The 21,822-nt window shown below is 39.5% G+C and overlaps 1 protein-coding gene across 1 annotated transcript in view; it reads left to right on the top strand.

Moving 5' to 3' along the window:
- The window catches only part of KL (klotho), a gene marked incomplete at its 5' end in the record, with an annotated part of 47,860 nt that extends 26,509 nt beyond the window's left edge, over window positions 1-21,351 (top strand). Inside the window, 4 exons of the mRNA XM_009073447.1 lie at window positions 8,286-8,796; window positions 13,469-13,737; window positions 16,041-17,157; window positions 21,014-21,351. Coding sequence (XP_009071695.1) covers window positions 8,286-8,796; window positions 13,469-13,737; window positions 16,041-17,157; window positions 21,014-21,351 — 2,235 coding nt within the window. The remainder of the gene's footprint in view (window positions 1-8,285; window positions 8,797-13,468; window positions 13,738-16,040; window positions 17,158-21,013) is intronic.
- Between the last annotated feature and the right edge of the window lie 471 nt (window positions 21,352-21,822).

The following is a 21,822-nucleotide window of genomic DNA, read 5'->3' as shown; positions in this document are numbered from 1 at the left end:
GGCACTTTTTGTCTCTCTCTCGCCTGGGCATTAAAAATGGCTGGAGTGAATTGTAGCCTGGAGGTGTTCCCTCCATGCTGTGCATGTGAAGTCCTCAGATGCAGGTGATGACAAAAATGAGATGAGTCCCGGCCAAAGGTGTGTACTCCTGTGTTTGCACAACCTCTGTTGGTGATGGTGGGGCTTGCAGAGTGCATTGTGCAGTCCAGCTGCCTTCTCTCTGCCTGTCATGTCACAGGGTACCGGCCGAGCAAGTAGTCTTTCAAGGCAGGGTGAGCCTTAGAGAGCCTTAACTTGGGGCTTGTGCCATAACACCTCAGCTTTCTGTACTTCAAAGGAGAGGTTTCCTACAGCATTGAGATCAAGGAGGGTTTTGTTTCCTTCCATCCCATTGCAGTCACTTTGTGTCCCTCTGCTGCATATCTATCTGTGATAACGTTTCATTGTGGCTATGCATACAGTATGTGAAAGTACCAGCCTTTCCAGACTTTCATCTACTATAAAATTCAAAAGTGACTTGTGAAAGTAACTCTTATCTACTTCCTTGTCTTTTGAGTTTGGTTTTTTCCCTTCTGCTAATATTTTTTGAGTACCTGCAATGCATCTTGATGCCTGTGGCATAGCTTCATGTTTTCAGTTTACCTTCTCCCTTTTATTCTCATGCTAACAAAGCTTCTCTGTTTTGCCTGTGATGGGGAAAAATGGCGTTTGATTTAGCCAATGTGCCTTCAGACAACATCTTAATGCCTTAAGGCTTTGATACTTTTTCTGTAGAGGTGAGTATCACACCAAACAGAAGCATTGTTCTGGAGTTAGTACGCTGCTCTACAACTTAAGATACCTTGTTTAATTTTTCTTCTTCTATGCATGTTGTAATATCTCTGTTCCCAAGTCTTAAAATAGGGATGATACTGCTTCCTGCTTTATGTATTTGGCAGGCATAAATTCATTCACGTTTATGAGTCATCAGCATGTTACAATGACCAGCATAGTATGTAAAACAGTGACTAAGTTGTACTGAGAAAGGAAGTGTAATAAAATGGTGAAGTAAAGGTGTGTGATCAATACTTGGAGCTATATTTGTAGCAAATTTTACATTGTTTCGCTGTAGACTGAAAAATTTTCACTTGGCATTCTATGTACCATTTACAAGCCTGTTCCCAGGTTGCTGAGATTGTTCAAAACTACCAAATTTATTGAATGGTAATGTTGGCTAACAAACTTTAAAAAGAAAACTAGAAAAATACTTATTTGGGAAGGAACTATCAAGGGAAAATGAAGTTATGGCGTAATTAACATCTAGAAAAGTCCTGGGCTTTATACATAAAGATGTGATCTTACTAGTTTTGACATGTGGGAAAAACCTTAAGCAATTTCTAAATATCTGTATCTGTTACTCAGTATTTGTGAAAGAGGAGTTTGCCTGAGACCGTCTGGGTAAAACCTACTTGACTTTGTATCTAAGGGTAAAACATTACATGAAATGTGGCATCCTTTGCTGTAGCTTTTGATTAAAATACTTGCTTTTGATGATATGGGGTGGAAATCACATTATATTTTCCTCTTCCTGGTACAAACACATTGTGACTAATCACATACTAGACTTTCCCATGTCATTCGAATAATTATATCCATTTCAGAAGGGCTTTTGATGTAGAACTGAATAATGATCTTTTTGCTGATGGTACATGAGCCCAGTTTCTAGTAATCAAAAAGCCTTTGCACATCTTTTCCAATTAACTCCTCTCTTTGTGTTACTAAATCACAGAATCATTTAGCTTGGAAGAAATCAAGTCCAACCATGAACCCAGAAATGCCAAGTCTGCCACTGAACCATGTCCCTCAGTGTCACATCTACACGTCTTTTAAAAATACCTCCAGGGATGGTGACTCTACCACCTTGCTGGGCAGCCTCTTCCAGTGCTTGACAACTCTTTCAGTGAAGAAAATTTTTCTACTATCCAATCTAAACATCCCCTGGTGGAACTTGAGGCCATTTCCTCTTGTCCTGTTGCTTGTTACCAGGAGAAGAGACCAATGCCCAACTCACTACAGCCTCCTTTCAGGTAGTTGTAGAGGGTGATACGGTCTCCCTGAGCCTTCTTTTCTCCAAACAGCTGCTCCCCATATGACTTGTGCTACAGACCCTTTCCCAGCTACATTGGCTTTCTCTGGATATGGTCCAGCACCTCAATGTCTTTCTTGTGAGGGGCCCAAAACTGAACACAAAATTCAAGGTGTGGCCTCACCAGTGCCAAGTACAGTAACACTTTCCTATTTTACTTCATTAACATGCAAATAGAGAGTTAATACAGGGTAATTCATCGGAGTGTGGAGAGCAGGGTATTTGTGTAGTTTATTTGTGAAATGAATGGTATTATTACTGGTTCAGGAAACACAGTTTTAAGACAACTTGTTCTAGAGGAACGAACACAAATTATGGAATCACGATGTTCCCAATTATAATTCTTGATTGTCTCTTGTGAAGGTTATGCATCCTGATAGATGTAAGTACTAAGAACTTGCAGAAAGATCCATATCAGTGCCAGACTCAGAAAGGTCTTAATGATCTTGGATAGGAATTTAGAGGAGTAGTCAGGCAAACAAATGTCTGTGTATTACTAAATTGACTTCACCTAATGATTATTGGACTATGTAGATCTGTCCTGCAATACAGTGGACAATCTCCAACACAGGAGGACTGTGTCAGATCATGAAGCTTGTATGCCAGTGTTGAATTACTTCTGCTGTCATTGCAGGAATTTGGTAGGACTAGCCCAAGCAATGACATTGCAGGGTTTGTTTTTTTTCTGCCTTGGAAACGTGTTTGACACTTCATCAAGGCCTGGTTTTGGCATTACTGACTTTGGCTCTTGTAGAGATCTCTTTAAGGCTGATCAAACATGACCAATGTCAGAGTTTCATAGCTGAATACAGATAGAGTGTGGTACAAACAGGTGTATTGGGTGGGAAGGTCAGGGGAAGAAGAACGTACCAACTTGAAAATGGGAGTGTCAGAGCCTGAATAATGAGTGAAGTACAAATATAGAAATCAGCTTTGTTAAGGACAAGTTATGTCTAGATATTTTTTTTCATTTTCATGGTGATATAGAACTTAATGATTTTCTTAGTGATGAGAGCACTTTAAGGGTAAAGTGGATGCTGTTTAAAAGCTTTCACAATAGTCTCTTACTGAGGAATAGACACTAGTAAGCACAGAGCACCCATCCTAATCCACAGCTTCCCAATACCAGCTTAACTCAAGCCTCAGCAAGCTCAAGAATATAGCTGGTATCCTGATAAAAAACATTTAAGTCAAGTGTTTGGTATCTAACCATACGTGCTGTTCTCTCAATCCAAATAATAACGACAATACCACCTAAATTCAGCAGCCTGGAAACCAGCACACAGGTCTTAGCAGCTCTGCTCATAACACACAGGTGACTACACAACCCTTCCCAGAGAAAGTTCGTAACCAGCCATTTTCAGTAAGGTTTTCCAGCCAAGCCAAGTGATTTACCAGCACTGCACTGTTACCTGTCTGAGCTAACAAGGAGCAAAGTAAGACCCCTCAACACCTTACAAAAACAGGGACATGTAGTCACCATGCTGTATGACAGTACTGAAGTGTGGATTGCCATGATGTTGATCCGAGTTGGATGTGAACTAAAAATAGGTACCAACAGGTAAGTCACTGTGATCTGGAAATAAGATTTAATATAAATATAAAGGAACTGATGGCAGGTCATTTTCTCTGAATATAACTCCAGTTACAGGTCACAGATACCCAGAATGTTTCAGTTGTCCTAGCAGAGGTAGTGTCACTTGAGCTATCCTAGGATATTCTCCCTGGCCTCCAGTTACTGCTCCAGAAGAGTCCAGAGTCTCCCAGGGACTTGAGTCATGTCTCCCAGCCTCATTCAGGTAAGGCATCTGGAAAAGGTCTAGGCACCTACATTATATCCTACCACTATTCCATACAGTTATTGGGATTTACTTAGTGGTCCTGCTGAGTGCGATGATATGGCTGTTGTGCTGTGCTGGGGAATTCCATTGACAAGACTGGACCTTGAGTAGGTAACCATTAGCTCAGTATAAGTAGTGCCATGTGAAACTTCCCAGGCTATTCAGGACATCTGCATGGAAATGGCAGATGTGACCTAGACCTATATCATTCTGGAGTTGTGATGCCTATGTTAAGGCAGCTGGTAGAACCAGAGATCTCCATGACTGATAGTGGAGATCTCTGTTGCCTGTAGTGGGAGCTTGGGCATCTAGATCACATGTGGGTGGTGAAATATAAGGTGTCTTTAGCTCAAAATGAGTCCCATCCTGGGAGTTGGATTCATTTGCCTGAAGATATGTATGGATGCAAATTATCATTTGTCACATTCTGTAGTATCCCAGGTGTCTCTGTGGAATTAAGAGATGTGATTTAGGATTTATTGGGAGACTCATAGCTTTCTGAAACTGAAACATTCAGGCTGTAATGCTCTGAAGTCCCTAAAACTGCATTAAACACCCAATTTTAGGCAAATGAATTCTGTTCTAGATTTCCATAGAGACTCTCTGCTGTGTTGTTGGCATCTTCCAGCCTTAATTCTCTGTGGTTTTGACTGCTTCATTAATCTACATCCACAGAGCCTGTGCACGTTGATGCACTGTTTTCTATGTTTATCTTTTTTTTAAAAAATAGAAATAATAGAATTCCACTTCATGCACACTCCAGAGAGCAGACATTTAAGTGGACTTCTTGGCTGCTTTCGTCTGCCTATAGATCATGTCTTGTCTAAACTGGGAAACATGTTTTGTCTGTCATTGGTGGAGAGAGATGGGCTCCCAAAGAGTGACTCACCCTGCATGTCTTAGACAACAGTCTTCTCATTTTCTATGGAGGCAGACTAGGTGAATTGCTTGGAAAGCTGAGTGACATAATCCAACATTGCTACACTTCATGTTTTATCATTGCAATGAGAGAGTAAACAGCACTTCTTTACGCATGAAGAGGGATAACCTGTAGGATTCCCTTCCTACTTTCTCAATGGTAGATCCAAAACCACCAAAATGCTGGAAGATCTGCTGCCTCCTCTGGTAGGAAACAGGAAGGGTCAAGAGTTATGAGGCAAGTCCTCCGCAGTCCTCGAGGTGCTCTATGGGTAGGCAGTATACTTGCAAGTGCAGATGACAGAGATAAAATTGTGTGTTTGAGAGTGTGCACAGTGGTTTCTTAACATGTGAGACAGGAAATCTGGAGATGAATCATGTCCAACAGAGGAAGAATATATGGCACCTTTATGAGGGAAAATTTAGGTGTGAGAATTTGAGTTGAAAGTGGTGACAAATTTGTTCCCAAAGGCATTTCTAACATTCTACTGAAAGTGTTGGGTGTTGGTTGCAATGCATAATGTCTTTTGTTCTTTCATCAGCATAATGGAGCTTTGGTGTGAAGTAAAATGAAGCCTGTACTTAGGTCAGCTTTCATTTTTGGCATGAGTCATTACTATATGCTCTCACTAGCATCAAAATCCATTGTATTAATACAGACAGATGGTCAGGCTACATCAAGTTTATTTGAGCTACTGATGTATTATAAATGAGAACATGTAGGTTGAAGTTTGCAACTGAGAGCTTGATTCAGATACATGCACATAGGTGTGTACTGTGATTCACAGTTTCCAAGACTGTTCACTTTGGGTTTTGGTCACCACTCTAAAAGGGCATGCAGCTAGTCTCCTGTAGAGCCAGTGTCAGATCTGCACAGATGTTTTATATACCCCATGATGAATCAAAGGCAGCAGGTTTCTGTGTGGTGTCTGCTGAACTGAACCTTGATTATTGATCTTACCTTTAGTTGTCCTTTACTTCCAATTGTTTTTCTCCCAGCAGTGAGAATTTAAATTCTACAAGAAAGGTAAAATGGTAGAATCTGCTGTTTTTTCCTGGGTAATTAAGAGTGTCTATGTTAAAAATGGTTAATAATTGCTTAATGTTCCTAGTAATGGAGGCAACTGGAAATAATTGTAGTTCAAAGCCTGAATGGTAAGAGTGCAAAAAGGAAACCGAACAGCAGCTATCAATAAATTAATGATAGAATTTGCCAACATGCCATTGGCAGAGACTGAAATTATATGACTTTCTCTATGGTTTATATTCCAGGAAGGGCTAAAAACGCATGTGACATTTTGATTAATAATCTGTCATATATATTTATTACACCTGTGATTCTGTATGGCAAGAATGGACCTTCATGTCATTGCAACACATATGAACAAATACTAACTGATGAGACTCAAAGTGCAAATGTAAACTGGGAATAGTTATTAGGTAGGCTTTATTCTGATGAGTAGATCCCAGAATCACAGAATCAGTCAGGTTGGAAAGGACCAGAGTGGGTCATCTGGTCCAACCTCCCTGCTCAAGCAGGGCCATGGTAGCGCACATGGCTCAGGATTGCATCCAGATGGTTCTTGAATATCTCCAGTGAGGGAGAATCCACAACCTCTCTGGACAATCTGTTCCATTGCACCGTCACTCACATAGTAATGTTCTTCCTCGTATTCAGGTGTAACTTCCTGTGCATCAATTTCTGCTTGTTGCCTCTTGTCCTATTGCTTGACACCATCGAGAAGAGCCTGATCAATCTTCTTGGCACCCTCCCTTCAGACACTTACAGACATTGGTGAGATCCCCTCTCAGTTGTCTCTCCTCAAGGCTGAACAAGCCCAGCTCCCTAATCTTGTCCTCATAAGAGACTTGCTCCTTAATCATCTTTGTTGCCCTCCACTGGACTTGCTCCAGGAGCTCCATGTCTTTCTTGTACTGAGGAGCCCAGAACTGGACACAGCACTCCAGTTGTGGCCTCACTAGAGCTGAGTAGAGGGTATCGATCACCTGCTGACAATGCTCTTCCTAAAGCACCCCAGGATACTCTTGGCCTTCTTGGCCACTAGGGCACACTGCTGGCTCATGGGCAGCTTGTTGTCCACCAGGACCCCCAGGTCCTTCTCTGCAGAGCTGCCTTCCAACAGATTGACCCTCAGCCTGTTATTCTTTCCCAGATGCAGGACCCTGCATTTGCCTTTGTTGAATTTCAGACAGTTCTTCTCTGCCCATCTTTCCAACCTGCTGAGGCCCTTCTGAAGGGCTGCACAGCTCTCTGGGGTACTGACCACTCCTCTCAGCTTTGTGTCATCCAGTCTTGTATTTTTTACCTTTCAATCAATGACAATTCCTACTAATTTGCAGATGACAAAAGATGGCATATTGATTCACATAGCAGTCAAAATTCTTTGATAAGCCAGATTCAAAGAAAATATATGTTTTAGATGGTGAAGGGCTCTGGACATATGGTAGTTTAGATGAGCATATGCTGACAGTGTAATGCTATGGTCACATAAGCAAAATAGTGCATTAAATTGTCCCTGGTTTTACTGCTGGCATATTATGTCCAATTCTGCTTCTGCAGTTTAAGACAGATGATGACAAATTGGAAGAGAATCAGAGGAGAGCAGTGAGAATGGTTAGAGAGCTTGAAGGTAATGCCTGAAGATAATGCAAGGCTTCAGGAGCTTAATCTATTTAGCTTTCAAAGGGAACATCAAGAGACTGTTTCAACTGAATCTAAGATCATGGGAAAGAAATTTGTTAGAAAATATGTCCTCACAGTAGAAGACAAAATTATTCCAAGATAAGTACTTAAAATCTGATGCTTCAGGATCTGTGGCAAAGTGTTTTTCACCAGATTTTTTGAAATCCAGATTGGTAGTTTTTCTTATGTTGTGTGTTCAAAGAGGAGTAAGTTCAAAGGTGTTCATTTTGTGTTGTTTCAGAGATCTGGGCAGTTCTTAAGCACAGACTTTCCTTCTTTATGTATCTGTGTATCTACAGATAAAGTGATATTCCTGTAATGGAAACATATTTTGAAACGTTTGTTTAAATGCATTTTCATTTTTGTAAATACTGGAAGTATATCTGAACTCAATAATAAAAGTTAATAAAGGTGCCTAACTAAAAGTGTGTTCAGTGCCTGGAGTAGTATCTCATGGAAAACTGAGATGGTCTTTTCCCCAATCAACTAGCAATTGCCAGTTGATATATGGTATTAATATGGTATTAAAGAAAAGTTAATTTAGGAGTTGTAAAGTATTGATGAATGAATAAGACTGAGCCCTCAAGTGCTGTGTCTGTATGGTTACTACATGACACTGGACATCAGCACTTGAGACTAATTGTTTTACTTAAAATGGATTTTTAGGTCCATTAATTACAGTCTTTCTTTTCAACAGGCCCATGCTAAAGTCTGGCATCTCTACAATGACCATTTTCGTCCAGCTCAAGGTGGAAAAGTGTCCATTGCCCTTAGCTCCCACTGGATAAAACCTCAACGTATGACTGAAAAAAACATAAAAGAATGTCAAAAGTCCCTTGATTTCGTGCTTGGCTGGTTTGCTAAGCCCATATTTATTGATGGTGACTACCCAGAGAGCATGAAGAGCAACCTCTCATCTGTCTTGCCTGAATTCAGTGAAGTTGAGAAGAAGTACATCAACGGAACAGCAGACTTTTTTGCTCTTTCTTTTGGAGCTACCTTGAGTTTCCAGCTTTTGGACTCTCACATGAAATTCCAGCAGTTGGAATCAATAAGCCTGAGGCAGCTCCTTTACTGGATAAACAGTGAATATAACAATCCCCAAATATTCATTGTGGAGAACAGTTGGTTTGTTTCTGGTACTACCAAGAGAGATGATGCGAAATATATTTACTATCTCAAAAAGTTCATTATGGAAACTTTAAAAGGTAGGACTGAGTTTCTATTAATATATGCTTGACAAAATCATAATGCAATATAACAGAGATGTGTTAAAGCACCACCTGAAAACTGATTTTAGTCTTCAACATTCATCTTGGCACTTGTGAAGTGAGACTTCAGTTCTCTTTCCTAGGTTTGTTCTTTTCTTGAAGAACCTTAATATCTGCAGATAGCATTTGATGAGCATGGTACTGCTGTTTTTGAAGTCAGTAGGAAAATTTCTGCTGTCTTTGGTGGGAGGAAGTGCAAAATGTGTGAACTATGTTCTTAGTGAGCTTAGGGGAAATTACTGTTATTCATTAATACTTCGTTTCCTTATTTGAATGCATATGTACAAAACAATACATATGTGGGAAGGTATATACTATGCAACAGGAATTCCTCAGAAAAAAAACCCGTAAGGCTGAAATAATACATTTAAAAATGAAAACTTGGAAATTTTTGGTTCTGTGTCTTGCCCTTGCACAGATTTTACATTGGTACAGCTGTGGGCATCAATCACAGTAATCTGAATTTGCCTCAGTTTAATGAGAACTGAATGGTTGAGGTTATGTAATCTAAGAGGGATAAATTCAGAGGTGTTTCTTTTGTATTTTTAGGTTATATAATAGAAATAATTTCATTTGTTAACCTACTGGTTTTTTCAGACAGTAAGAGAAATAGACAACCAAGAGTCATTTTCTGTTTTCCCATTTGCTTGTGGCAAAACAGATTTTAGTAGTCACCAATAAGTGATAATAAATTTACAATAATATCATATATATTATATGATAACATATAAATAATATATATAATAGGCTTTATAGAATATGATAATAAACCAGTAATTTCCACTTTCATTGTCTTTTAATTTTTTAATTTACAATTTAACAACTGATTTACTTGTCTACAGTTTGCTCTTCTTGTTTTTAAAAGAGTATTATTGTAGGTATTATTTCAGATGAGATTGCCATTGTGTAACATTGGCGTTTTCATACAGTGGATGAGCAAAAATGGCTTTCATTTTGTTCATGAAGCTGCAGAGAACTTCCACACTGGTTTCACCTGCTATTCCAGAAACCTAATTATTGCAAAGAAATTAAAAGGTGAATAAATACCTGAGCCAGTGCATTCAAAATGAGAAGAACGGAAGCAAAACAGTAACTAACTGTTGCTAGTACAGAATCACTAGTTTGCATGAAGTCGGATGAAGACCTTATCTTCACGAAGGGATCATGTGCCAGTTGCCCCTAATTCTGCTTAGTTTTTAAATTGTTGGACATGCATACATGGATCTGCCTTTTAATCACAGCTGACTGGAAACAATATCAATTTATGAAGTGTCTTTTCTTTTAATGTGCCACTCAATAAATAATAATAACAGCAACAACAACAGTATGACAGACTTGTCATATTAACTTAAGAATACTAGCACTTGGCTAAACCTTTTATAGAAAAGAAAAAAGCAAGCAGAGACAGACTGGATCTGCCGAAGAGACTTTGGTGTCATTAAAATGAATATTATTACACCCAAATCTTCTGCTGTTAGAATTTGCAAAATGCAATGTAAATACCAAAGTGCTGTATGCAATACCTAGGAGAATTTAGTTGAGAAAGATCCACAAAAGGTATCAGGCTGGCTGTGAGTAGTCTTGCTGGACAGCATTAAAGGCCAATAACAAAGGCACATGTTGTCTCTCTTAGAGATGTAGGGCACGTCTATCCAATGCAAAAAAGCACTGTAATATGGAGCTTCTTGAGCTGTTTACCATGAGATTTGCTCCAGCACTCATGGGGCAGTACAATGTCTTTGGAGGTACAGCACTGAGAAGCAAGGATAATTAATTTTGACACAGGGCCACATGAATGTGATTTTGCTGCTTCCTAGATCTAGCCAGTGTCTTTGCCTGATAGTGTATATGCACTGATTCAGACAAAACTGCTGATTGCTGTATCTATGTTAACAAGTAAGTGCAGCCAGGTTGGAGTAAGAAGAGTTGGTGTCGAGGGCCAGGTGTCCACACTGTGTGTGTTCCTGAAGCCCATTTCTGGATTCATTTCATCCCAAAGGAACCCAGGTCATGCCTCCTGGGACCACTCTGTGATGTGAACCGAAGCATGATGAGGGAGATTTGCTCCTGATTTCAGCTGAAATGCTGATATAGATGTCCATTCTGACACTGCATGCTGTAGACAAGCTCTGCATTTTTATTTGCCTATTTTTTAGGGCTCTGCAAAGCAATCTCTGTTTGGAATTCACAGCCCTAAATGATTTTACTGTTTACTATTTTTTTATTACTTCCAGATGCCATTTAGGGTTGATTAGAGTAAATAGAGCTGTAATATAAAGTAGTTAAATATTAATTAGAGCTGTTAATTGGCTGGAAATGTCTTCTTGTATGTGTGGGTATCTCACCACTTACTCTGGGGTCATGTTCACTTCCCTTCTCTGTCTCTGGTGCAACATATAAAGGATTGTGCCTCGTAAAGCAGAGCACGCTGATCAGGAGGACATGGAAGATCCTCTGACTAGTGGAGGGGTTAGGTCATTGTCTGGGGAGTAAATAGGTCTGAATTCAAAGAGTCTTAAGGAGAAAAGGAACAGCCAGGCCCCTGACAGGTCAGGACCAAACTATGATATGTCCAGAGGCAAAACATAGATCCTAGGCACCTTCCACATGGCAGTAGGGGCTGAGGGTTTCACATATCCCACCTTCAGGCACTGGGGTTTGGAGAGCACCTGAGCAGAGGGTTTTAAAGATATGGATTTATTGTATGTGGGTCTGCCATATTTCTTTGAACTCCTGAGCTAAACAGCATGAGCTGAACTGCTGTTTCATTTTTAACCCAGTTCTGGCAGAGTTCTGGTCTGTACAGTATCACATTTCTAGGCACACTGTGGGGGGATTGCTCAGGTCAGGAGTAACTTGCAGTGGGTAGTATGGAAAAGGCCAGTTTCAGAAGCAAGAATAGTTTAGGTTTCAGTCAGACACAAATAAAACAAAGGAAACAGACAGACTAAAAAAAAAAAAAAAAGAAAACAAGACAAATCCATTTTCCTTGTGGTTTTCCAGTTATATGCAATCTGTTGGGATACTGTGTTTGAAACTTCCAGATTTCTTGGAACTTTCAAAAATTTTTCAAGTTGCTTCTTTCATAGATGAGACTTAAAAGTGTATACATTTTTAAAGAAGGATTTGAGGAGGATTTTTACAAGGTGCTCAGAAGTGTGGGAGTGCTGTGTGATGACTTACAGAAAGGGTGAGATGCTGTTCAAAGAAATTCTCATGGAGACCAGTTCACACAATGGACCTGTGTTGGCTTTTACTCTGCTGGTATGGCAGATGTCATCATGGATTCATGCAGAGGTTAGAAAAATACTGACATTTGCCAAACACAAAAGAATGATGCCTTTAGGAGAAGAAATATTCCATTTCCTTAGACATTTTCTCATGACCTCTGACAAAGACTGGGCCAAATTTGTTGTTTATTTAACTGCATTGTTAATTTAATTGATTCAAAAAGGAGTTACAATCAAGAATCCATGTGGTCCTCCACAACTGATTGTAGTGAGGTACATTAATAAAACCAGGAAGCTAGGATCTTGATATTCTGGTTGCCTGAAATAACATTTTCTGGCTGGAAAATATTATGTTCAGTCAGCACACAGTTTGGGTTGACAAAAGATAGTGAGTAATAAAGATAAGCTCTGCTGGTTTAAGAGCCAAACACCAGTTCAAAAGAACATTTAAGAATGTTTAAGAACATTGCTGAATTAGGGTGGGTCTAATTATGTAATTAAAATAAGCACACTTCCTGAAGCTGAGCCATGGCCAGGAACATTTTGCTGAATCTCAGTGTTTAATACAACTGCAAGTGAGTATATCTGGAATCTTAAAATAAACCTGTAATGCTGGAAATACTAACAGATGCCAGTAGACCCTGATACTAACCTTCAAAGTGTGTGGTGATTCTTAGAAGTCAAACAGTTGATCTAGAACATACACATATTTTTAGAAACCCTTAAATATTTAAGCTGGAAAATGCAGTGCCATAAAAGATGTAAAGAGACAGAATTATCAAACAAACAGAGTATTCCTGCATTATCACTTCTACTTAAAATCTGTGGTAATAAAAATTCATGAGCACACCAAAAGTGCTGCCAGAGTTTTCTCAATATGTATTTGTGGTTGAGAGGAAGGTGAAAAAAAAAAGAGCATAACTTTTGTTTGCATACAGGATAGTGCTGCATTGATAGCACTTCAGCCACCCTGGTGTGAGGTGCAGCGTGTGCTTAGCAGAGGGCAGTGCAGTGCAGTCACAGGCTCAGCTGCTGCAGATGCTTCAGGCAGAGTGTTCTCTGCTCTGAGGCTGAGGTTTGGCATGCCTGATTAGCAGCACTGCTCAAACCACTGCTGCACAGCTTCTCTTATCTCCAAATCTCACTTGTTTAAAGCCAAGCCAGGTACCTCTGCTGCCTTGCATGGTGCACCCATAACCTGGCAACTCCCTGAACGCAATTGAAATGTCTTCCCTGAACAGGTTTGAGACAGGCATTGACATCCTTATCTGACCTATTGCATTGTTCTTGCACGTGCAGACCGCAAACAGTGCTGACATGGTGTAATCTACAGAGGAAAAATGAGCACTGTGATAAGTTTGGTTTTGTTCTTTCCTCAGCTATCCGGTACGATGGAGTTAATGTGTTTGGCTACACAGTCTGGTCCCTCCTGGATGGCTTTGAGTGGCACAGGGGATACAGCATTCGACGTGGATTGTTTTATGTTGATTTTCAAAGCCACGACAAGAAGTTGATGCCCAAGTCTTCTGTCTTGTTCTATCAAAAGCTGATAGAAAAAAATGGCTTCCCACCTTTGCCTGAAAACCAGCCCATAGAAGGCATTTTTCCCTGTGGCTTTGCTTGGGGAATTGTTGACAACTACATTCAGGTGAGTCTGATAACAAAGCCGACTGGCTGTCCGGCCAGATTGGTGCACAAGCTCATAGTGATATATTTGCTGAATAGAGTGCCTTGGCCAGTATGTATTACCACAGTGCTGCAAGGAGACAGGAACAAGGCTTTTGTGCCAAACACTGTGTCTTTTATTCTTTGTGAGACTTCTTGTGCATGACCAAAGAGAACCAGTCAGATTGAGATACAATAAATAACATTTTAGAAAAACATACGGAAATGGAAAGGGTTCTGATGCTCATCTTCCCTGGACATATGTGATAGGTTACAGGAAGTCAGAAAGGAAAAACAATATTGGATTTAGATGAAATTTCTGTATTCTTTTTTTTCATTTTATGTCATGCTGTGTCTGATGGAGGCCTGCAGTACCCCTGGATAGAACCTAGCTAGACTATGGATCCAGTTCACAGCTCTCACTCTATTTCATCTCATTTGATACTTTAGGAGAATCTTTGAAATTTTAAGAATTTTTACAATGAGTAAAAATTGTAACTTAGTTATGATCTCCTTAACTGTTTGGTTCTGTAATTTGCAGATGCAATTTTGGCTTGCAGGGCTTCTCTAACCACAGTAAAGAGGTGTAAATTCAAAGCTAAGGCTTGATCCAAGAACAGAATTTCTAATTTACATTTTTCACAAAGACAGAATCTTTCTTAAGGCTAGAGTATGAGGGGCTGCTTTGTTTTTTCTCACTCCAAAAGTAAGTGTTCTAGAAAAATGCTGCAGCTTCCTTACCTGGTGCACCAATTTCCAAGAAAATTCAACAGTCGTTACCCTGCTAGTTTTCAGAAAGATTAGTAATTGGAAATGGAATTGCTGCTTTTGGAATCAATAACAACTACAAAGTTGCAGAGTCAGTCAGCCTGCTACAGTTAAAAAATCCCTCCCATCCCCAAAACCTTCAAAGCTGAATATTTTCATTTCAAAAGGCCATTCAAACATTTTGTGCTGGAAGGCTTAGGTAGTGTGATTTGTAGATGCATCACAGTGGAAAAACTCTTTTGACAGCATTCCCGCAGTATTAGTGGCAATGCATGCTTTAGTAATCTACAAGGGACAATTCTCCAGAAAAGCAATTTCCCTCAGACATGCTGTTTTTTATTACTTTCTTCTATAAGCACAGTACTGACCTCTCCAGAGAAAACAGCAACTGATTTTCAGCAGTTTCTTTATACAGTCTGCAGAGCCTCAGCTACAAGCTGAACACTGGTTGTAGACTGACACCTGCTTTTCAAACAGAGGGCAGGACAAGGAAATCTGAACTCAGGGGGAAACCACACACCAAAGATTAAAAAGAGAGAGAAAAGTACAAATACACACATGGCACCAGTATCCTGTGGTTTGCATCTAGAAAAGGTTACACAAAGTATGAGTAAGGGGATATTACACTGTGCATTATTTTAAGTAATTCAATTTTCCATTTTCTAATCCTTACTGTATTTGTGATGTTCAACAAAAAGTGAAAGTATAATTCTGAGTAACCCTGAGTATCTTATCTTTTACTGTGTTACTATGTCATAGTTCTGACATTGAGCCCTAAAGCCTTATGGGAAATGCATTTTTTGTTGGAGTGACAGATAGTGGGTTTACTCTGTGGCCCCAAAAAATTGGTTCAGACATCAACCATCTTCTGAAATAACTTGGAAATGAGTTCAGTATGAGTTAATAAAAAAGGATGTCTTTAGCAAAAAGGAAAAAATTTGCTTGTCAACTAAATTTGTGCTAAAATCAAGTGCAGAGCATTACTCATCTTCCATCATAGTTAGGAAAAGAACAGAACACAGAAATGATGTTGCATTCATTATTTCTTTTACTGCGTTTAGGGAGTGGACTTGAAACTGAACCTACTCGGTAATTTACAACAGAGTCTCTCTGTAGGCCCTTGTTAATCTTGAAAGAAAAACATTTTAAAATTACTGTAGCCTTTGCTGAAGATCTGCTTCTCCAGATATCTGTCACAGGCTTAGTGTTTTATCCTTGAGCAATCCCTTGTATTTCATACAAACTGGAACAACTTGGAGAAGACATAAACACAATGACCATTAGTATAAGCTTGTTTGGAAAGTAGGATGAAAATAATATAGATTTGGTACTTTTCTGACATCACATATGAACAGAAAATTAATTCATTCATATAAGCCCAAGGTGCCAGTATCAGAGATGCTAAATACAATGTTTTGACTTATGATATGCTTTTACTAGGTTGTGCCTGATGGTTATGATGTTCCCAACTACCTAGAACAAACAGCTTAAATCTGGTCTGTTTCTTATTCTACTCAGGTAGATACGACACCTGCTCAGTTTCTAGACCCTAGTGTTTATGTGTGGGATGTTCACCAGACGAAGAAGCTTATTAAAGTGGAAGGAGTTTACACCTCAAAACGCAAGCGCCACTGTGTTGACTTTGCTGCTATCAGGCTCCAGATCTCTCTTCTGGAAGAAATGCATGTCACACACTTCCATTTTTCACTGAAATGGTCTTTAATCCTTCCTTTAGGTAACCTTTCTCTAGTCAACCACACACTTGTACATTATTATCAGTGTTTTGCTAGTGAACTTCTCAGAGTTAACATAACTCCTGTTGTTGCTTTATGGCAACCTATGATTGACAATCAAGAACTTCCAGTTTCACTTGCCAAATATGGAGCTTGGGAAAACATAGAAACCGTTCAGGCTTTTGTTGAGTATGCCAGATTCTGCTTTACAAGTCTTGGGGACCATGTCAAATTTTGGATCACCATGAATGAACCATCTGTGAAAAACTTGACATACACCGCAGGGCACAACCTGTTGAAAGCCCATGCAAAAGTATGGCATCTTTATGACAAAGAATTTAGGAGATCTCAGAAAGGTAAAATATCTATAGCTTTGCAAGCCGACTGGGTAGAACCAGCTTGTCCCTTTTCCAGAAATGACCAAGAAGTTGCTGACAGAATTTTAGAGTTCGACATTGGCTGGCTTGCCGAGCCCATCTTTGGGAATGGTGACTACCCAGAGGTGATGAGAGCATGGCTTCACCGAATAAACAGTGTTGATCTGTATAATCTCCACTTGCCTTATTTCTCAGAAGATGAAAAGAAGTTAATACAGGGCTCATTTGATTTTTTTGCCTTGAGTCACTACACTACTACCCTCGTGGGCTGGGAGAAAGAAGACGCAGTAAAATATGACCACTATCTTGAAGTTCAGATGATCAATGATATTACATGGCTTCACTCTCCGAGCAGAGCTGCAGTAGTGCCCTGGGGACTGCGTAAATTGCTCAAGTGGGTTAAATCAAAGTATGGTGATGTCCCAGTTTATGTTATGGCTAATGGAATTGATGATGACCAGAATATGGTGCACGATAAGCTCAGAGTGTATTACATACAGAATTACATCAATGAAGCTTTAAAAGGTAAGGAACCATAGACGGTTTATATGTCACAAATTCCACTATTAGTATACACTGTGTGATAGATTATGTTTAACTTTAAAAAAACAAGTCCTCTATAGAATAATCCATAAATGAGATGTTACTGCAGCATAAATGAGAGTTTTCACCTTGATTTATGATTAGCTGGTGTTACTAAACAGCAGGAAGACTGACCTTGCTCATATTCTGCATAAGACAGCAGAACTTTTTATGGTTTCAATAAATTTAAGTAGATGTTATGTGAGTAGCTCCACATGTATTTAGTCATATTTTCTTCTTATTGCACTTCTACCATTGTTTTGCTTTGTTGCTTCTCTCCGCTGATGTGCCTCAGGGCTGGGTATGAGTTCTGTTTCTCAGCTGTCTCTGTATCTTATCCAACAGTGATCTTATCCAACAGTGATCTTCATAATAATTCAGCTGTCTACCTCATTATGCCATTTCCTGGACTGTTTCCTGCTATTCAGAACACATAACAGTCTTTTCCTCTGTCTCAAAGATTCATAAATTACAAGGCAAAAAGAAGGCATTTTGAGTCATCCTGTCATACAACACGTACTGTTTTTTTCAGAAAAGCACAAGGCCCAAATGAGATAATTTTTACTGATGAAGAAACTTCTGGACCTCACTGTAAGCTGTTGCAGTGTGTACAGATATATAGAAATCCTATTTCTAGTACTAATTTCTTTAGCTTCAACTTTAAGCAATTTTGTTGTGTATTTCCACAGGTATTTTACCTGTGTAGATATTCACAGACAGAAGACAAGCTATCTCTCATCTCTTTGATAAATAATACAAAGCTCTTTGTGTCCCTTGCTATCAAACATCATTCCAAACCTGTGAATTATTAAGCTTTTCCATGTTTGCCAGTATTCTTCATGAGAAGGGTAAACCCAGAACAGGACACACTGTTCGTACCACAGCCACACGTATACCTCAGGCAGGTATAAGGTAACCTCTTACCCTCCTTTTTTGTACATCCAAGCAGCCTGTTCACCCTTTTGGCCATGACAGCAGATTGGTTGCACACAATCTGTGGTTATCTACTGAGATTTTAATCTTGGTTACAGATTCCTGCCCTCCCCAAGCAGAACTGCCTTTGCCAAAGTAGGTCTGCTTGTTCCTTGACATCTTCATATTTGGTGGTGTTCACATGCCAGCTGCTTGCTTCTCCAAACCTTGCTGCACTAGCTAAATTATGTCTCTAATCTTGTTGCTGTTTGAAAACTGTTTAAAAAACAGTTTTATATTTATTTCAGTTTGCTGATATGTTTAGGATCATCAAATATCTTACTGCTGAAAGCTAATCTCCATGATCAGAGTAGAAATACACCTACTGTGACTCTTACTTACCTGCAATTTCATTTCTACACACTAGTTCTGCTTGAGACCAGTTGAAATTTGTTTATTATGGGCTCCCCTTGACCTTATAACATTCTATTTACTCGATCCAAATGCCATATAATACCAAGTCAGTTGCCTTGTGAAGTTCTAAGTATATTACATCAAACATCATTACTTTTATTGATCTGCTGATCTCATAAAAAAAAAGATGTCAAGTTAGTCTGACAAGATTTATTTTTCATAAAGTTAAGCTGATTGGCATTAATTTTGTATATCTACTGTAATTCTTATTTATCAAGCCTTATATAATCTGTTCCACTCTTTTCTAGGTAGTGAAGATTGGCTGGCAGTTCCATAATTTGCTAAGTTGTCCTGTCCACTCTATTAAGTATTAGCTTTAACTTCCTCCTCTGTTATTTCCACCTCTTGCAAATTACTGAACATCATTATTAGGTGCCCAAGAGTTCATTCTCCAGCATTTTGTAGCACTGTCTGCATGTTTTATATGTAGAATCATAGAATCATCAAGGTTGGAGAAGACCTCTAAGATCATCGAGTCCAACCTTTAGCCACCTATGATGTTATAAAGCAAATCTTGGCTGTATTTGGGCTTATGGTTTCAATCTGGGTTTTCTGGTACTGTTTTTCTCCTTCCTACCACTTTAGACCATACCAGCTCTTGGCACTTCTGTTTTCAAAATGTGTATGGATATGGGCTTTTCTCCCTGATCCCATTAGTGAGAATACCTGCACATGTCCCTGTGTTTTTACAGAACTTTGTCATTTGTACTGTTCTGGTACCACTATCCCCCAATCACTTCTTTATCCCCTCTTCTGTCTAGCCTGAAAATTGCTCCTATGTTTTTCAGCTCATCCATTACATGTGAACCTATTTTCCTATCTTTTCACCTTCTTTGTCATGGTTAAATATGTCCCTGCTAACTAGCCATATTACTTTCCCTGAAGCTCACTCTCCCACTTTTGACACAATACACTCCTCCACAGCGTTTGTCCCATCAGTAATATTCGCTTTTTCATTTTCTTTTCTTCTCCTGCTCTGGTACTGTGCTTTTGTCCGTGTTTTCACGACATAACCTTGGCATCATGACTGGTTCACGTTTCTCCACGACTTGCATTTTTTCCTGCAAGACCCTGTGTGGTAACTAAGATGAATTACAAATCTCGTGTCCTTACCTCATTGTCATAGTGTAGAGGAATAAGGGGGGATTTAGTACACGTGCTCTTGCCTTAAAGTCCCTGCCTTCTTCCTCCACCTGGTTTCAGGGGCCACATTTGGAAGTATTTGTGCATGTAATATCGTTCACTTCCATTGTTCCAGGGGAGCTGACAGGTTTGTGCAAATAAATAATTCCAGAATACAATATGGGACCCTTTGGACTGAGGCTGTGTTTCGAAGTGCTTTGTACTTTGTTGAAGTATGTCTTTGCCAATCGAAAACAAAGAACAGCAGTAACCATTTATGTAACACCATTAAATCCACCTGCGGTTCTACAAACACAAACTAATTATCCTGGGTAGCAACTCTGTAAACGGGCAGGTAAATATTACTGTGTTTTTCACGTGAAAAGTAGGTTAGAGGTGCTAAATATCTTGCATATGGCTGCAGAAAGGGTTATTTTCAGAGGTGTATGAAAATTCAGCAATTGTTCTTTCAGTCCTGTGTTTATCTGCTTGAAGATGTTGTTTTAATTTGTTAAAAACAGTGATTTTGAGAAAGAAAGTATTATAGCTTGTGTTTACAACTGTGGATTGATTGTTTTTGTCAAGTGGAACTGATGTCTCAAGGTTAACACTCCAGCTGCTGGACCTCTTCCAGTAGCTGAGTTAGCAGTATGGATTGTGGACATGTTCTCAATAAAGACTAATACAGGTCATCTTGGATCAGAAACTTGGGTCAGTAACAACAGAGGGCTGTAATTTGCATAGCCTTTCCACTTACACTGGTGATATCCTAGTACATGACCTCAACATGGGTGCGTGTCTTTTTCCGGTGTCACTGTGCCTTTGCTAGTGAGAGGTGCAGCCTGACATCCTCTGTTCCTTGACTGTCCCCATCAGGAGGTGCCCTGCAAGGGAGAAAGAGCAATCAGAGAAAGAGGCTGCAGAAATCCAGGTGCTGGAAACCCAAATCTGAATTCTTTCATACATTAAAAAAAAGAGAGTCATCTTTTCATGATAGGCTCCATGCAGATGATTAAACACAGGCAGGCACTCACAGCTGTGTTTACCAAACACAAGGAAATAAATTGCAGGATACTCGCAGATCACACTATCGGGCAATGGCTGGCAGATTCTTAGTTCATATGAGAAACATTTCACAGATGTACATGTACCTTAGTTTATTTTGGGCAGGAGAAGTAAAATGTGGGTTTAACATCCCCCTGCCCCTCCTTTCTGCGTGGGCATACAGTACTGCTCTTGAGTGCCAAAGTCACATTGATTCATTTCTCCAACCCTTTGTTTTCTTTTGCAGCTTACACATTGGATAATGTTAACCTGCAAGGATATTTTGTCTATTCTTTTAATGACAAGACTGCTCCTAAGTATGGTCTCTACAGTTACATTGCAAATCAATATGAACCAAAGCCTTCTATGAAACATTACAGAGAAATCATTGACAGTAATGGTTTTCCTGGTCCTGAAACTCCTGAGTTGCTGTGTCCAGAAGAGGTTGCCTCGTGTCCTGAATGCCACTTCTTCCGAACCAGAAAATCATTATTAGCCTTCATCTCTTTCATATTTGTTGCTTTTATTGTTACTATATTCTTCATTACTTACTACTCCAAGAGGGTAGAAAGAAGATATAAATAGAGCTGCTCCTTTAAATACATCACTCACTGTCCTTTTTCTTGCATCCTCTGGAGAAATTTGAAATAAGAGTGCACAATGTTGTGATTGCTTCAGCATTAGGAAGGCATTTACATCGCCTGATACTGCAGGACGTTGACACTGAGAAGAGGTTGCCAGCATATGGCTTCCATAAATAATTCTCTGGATTACTACATTTGGTTTATGGCCAGTCCTTAATTCCTGTGGTTGAGTTGTCTCACAACTTTCCATGGGATGTTTTGCTGAGCAGATGCTTTCCCATCCTTGGTTTTGCCTTGCTGAGTTGGGCAGGTGAAAGTATGTTTTAAAAACATGGGTGATGGAAGAGCCTGAATGTCAAATTCTCCAAGAGAAGACCGGGGTGAAACAGAATCGTAGAATCATAGAATCAGCTGGGTTGGAAGAGATCTCAAAGATCATTGAGTCCAACCCAACCATCGTTACCTATACCAT

This window comes from Acanthisitta chloris, unplaced genomic scaffold, assembly GCF_000695815.1.
Source record: "Acanthisitta chloris isolate BGI_N310 unplaced genomic scaffold, ASM69581v1 scaffold7454, whole genome shotgun sequence".
Lineage (NCBI taxonomy): Eukaryota > Metazoa > Chordata > Aves > Passeriformes > Acanthisittidae > Acanthisitta > Acanthisitta chloris.
This window is presented reverse-complemented; position numbering and strand designations above follow the sequence as displayed.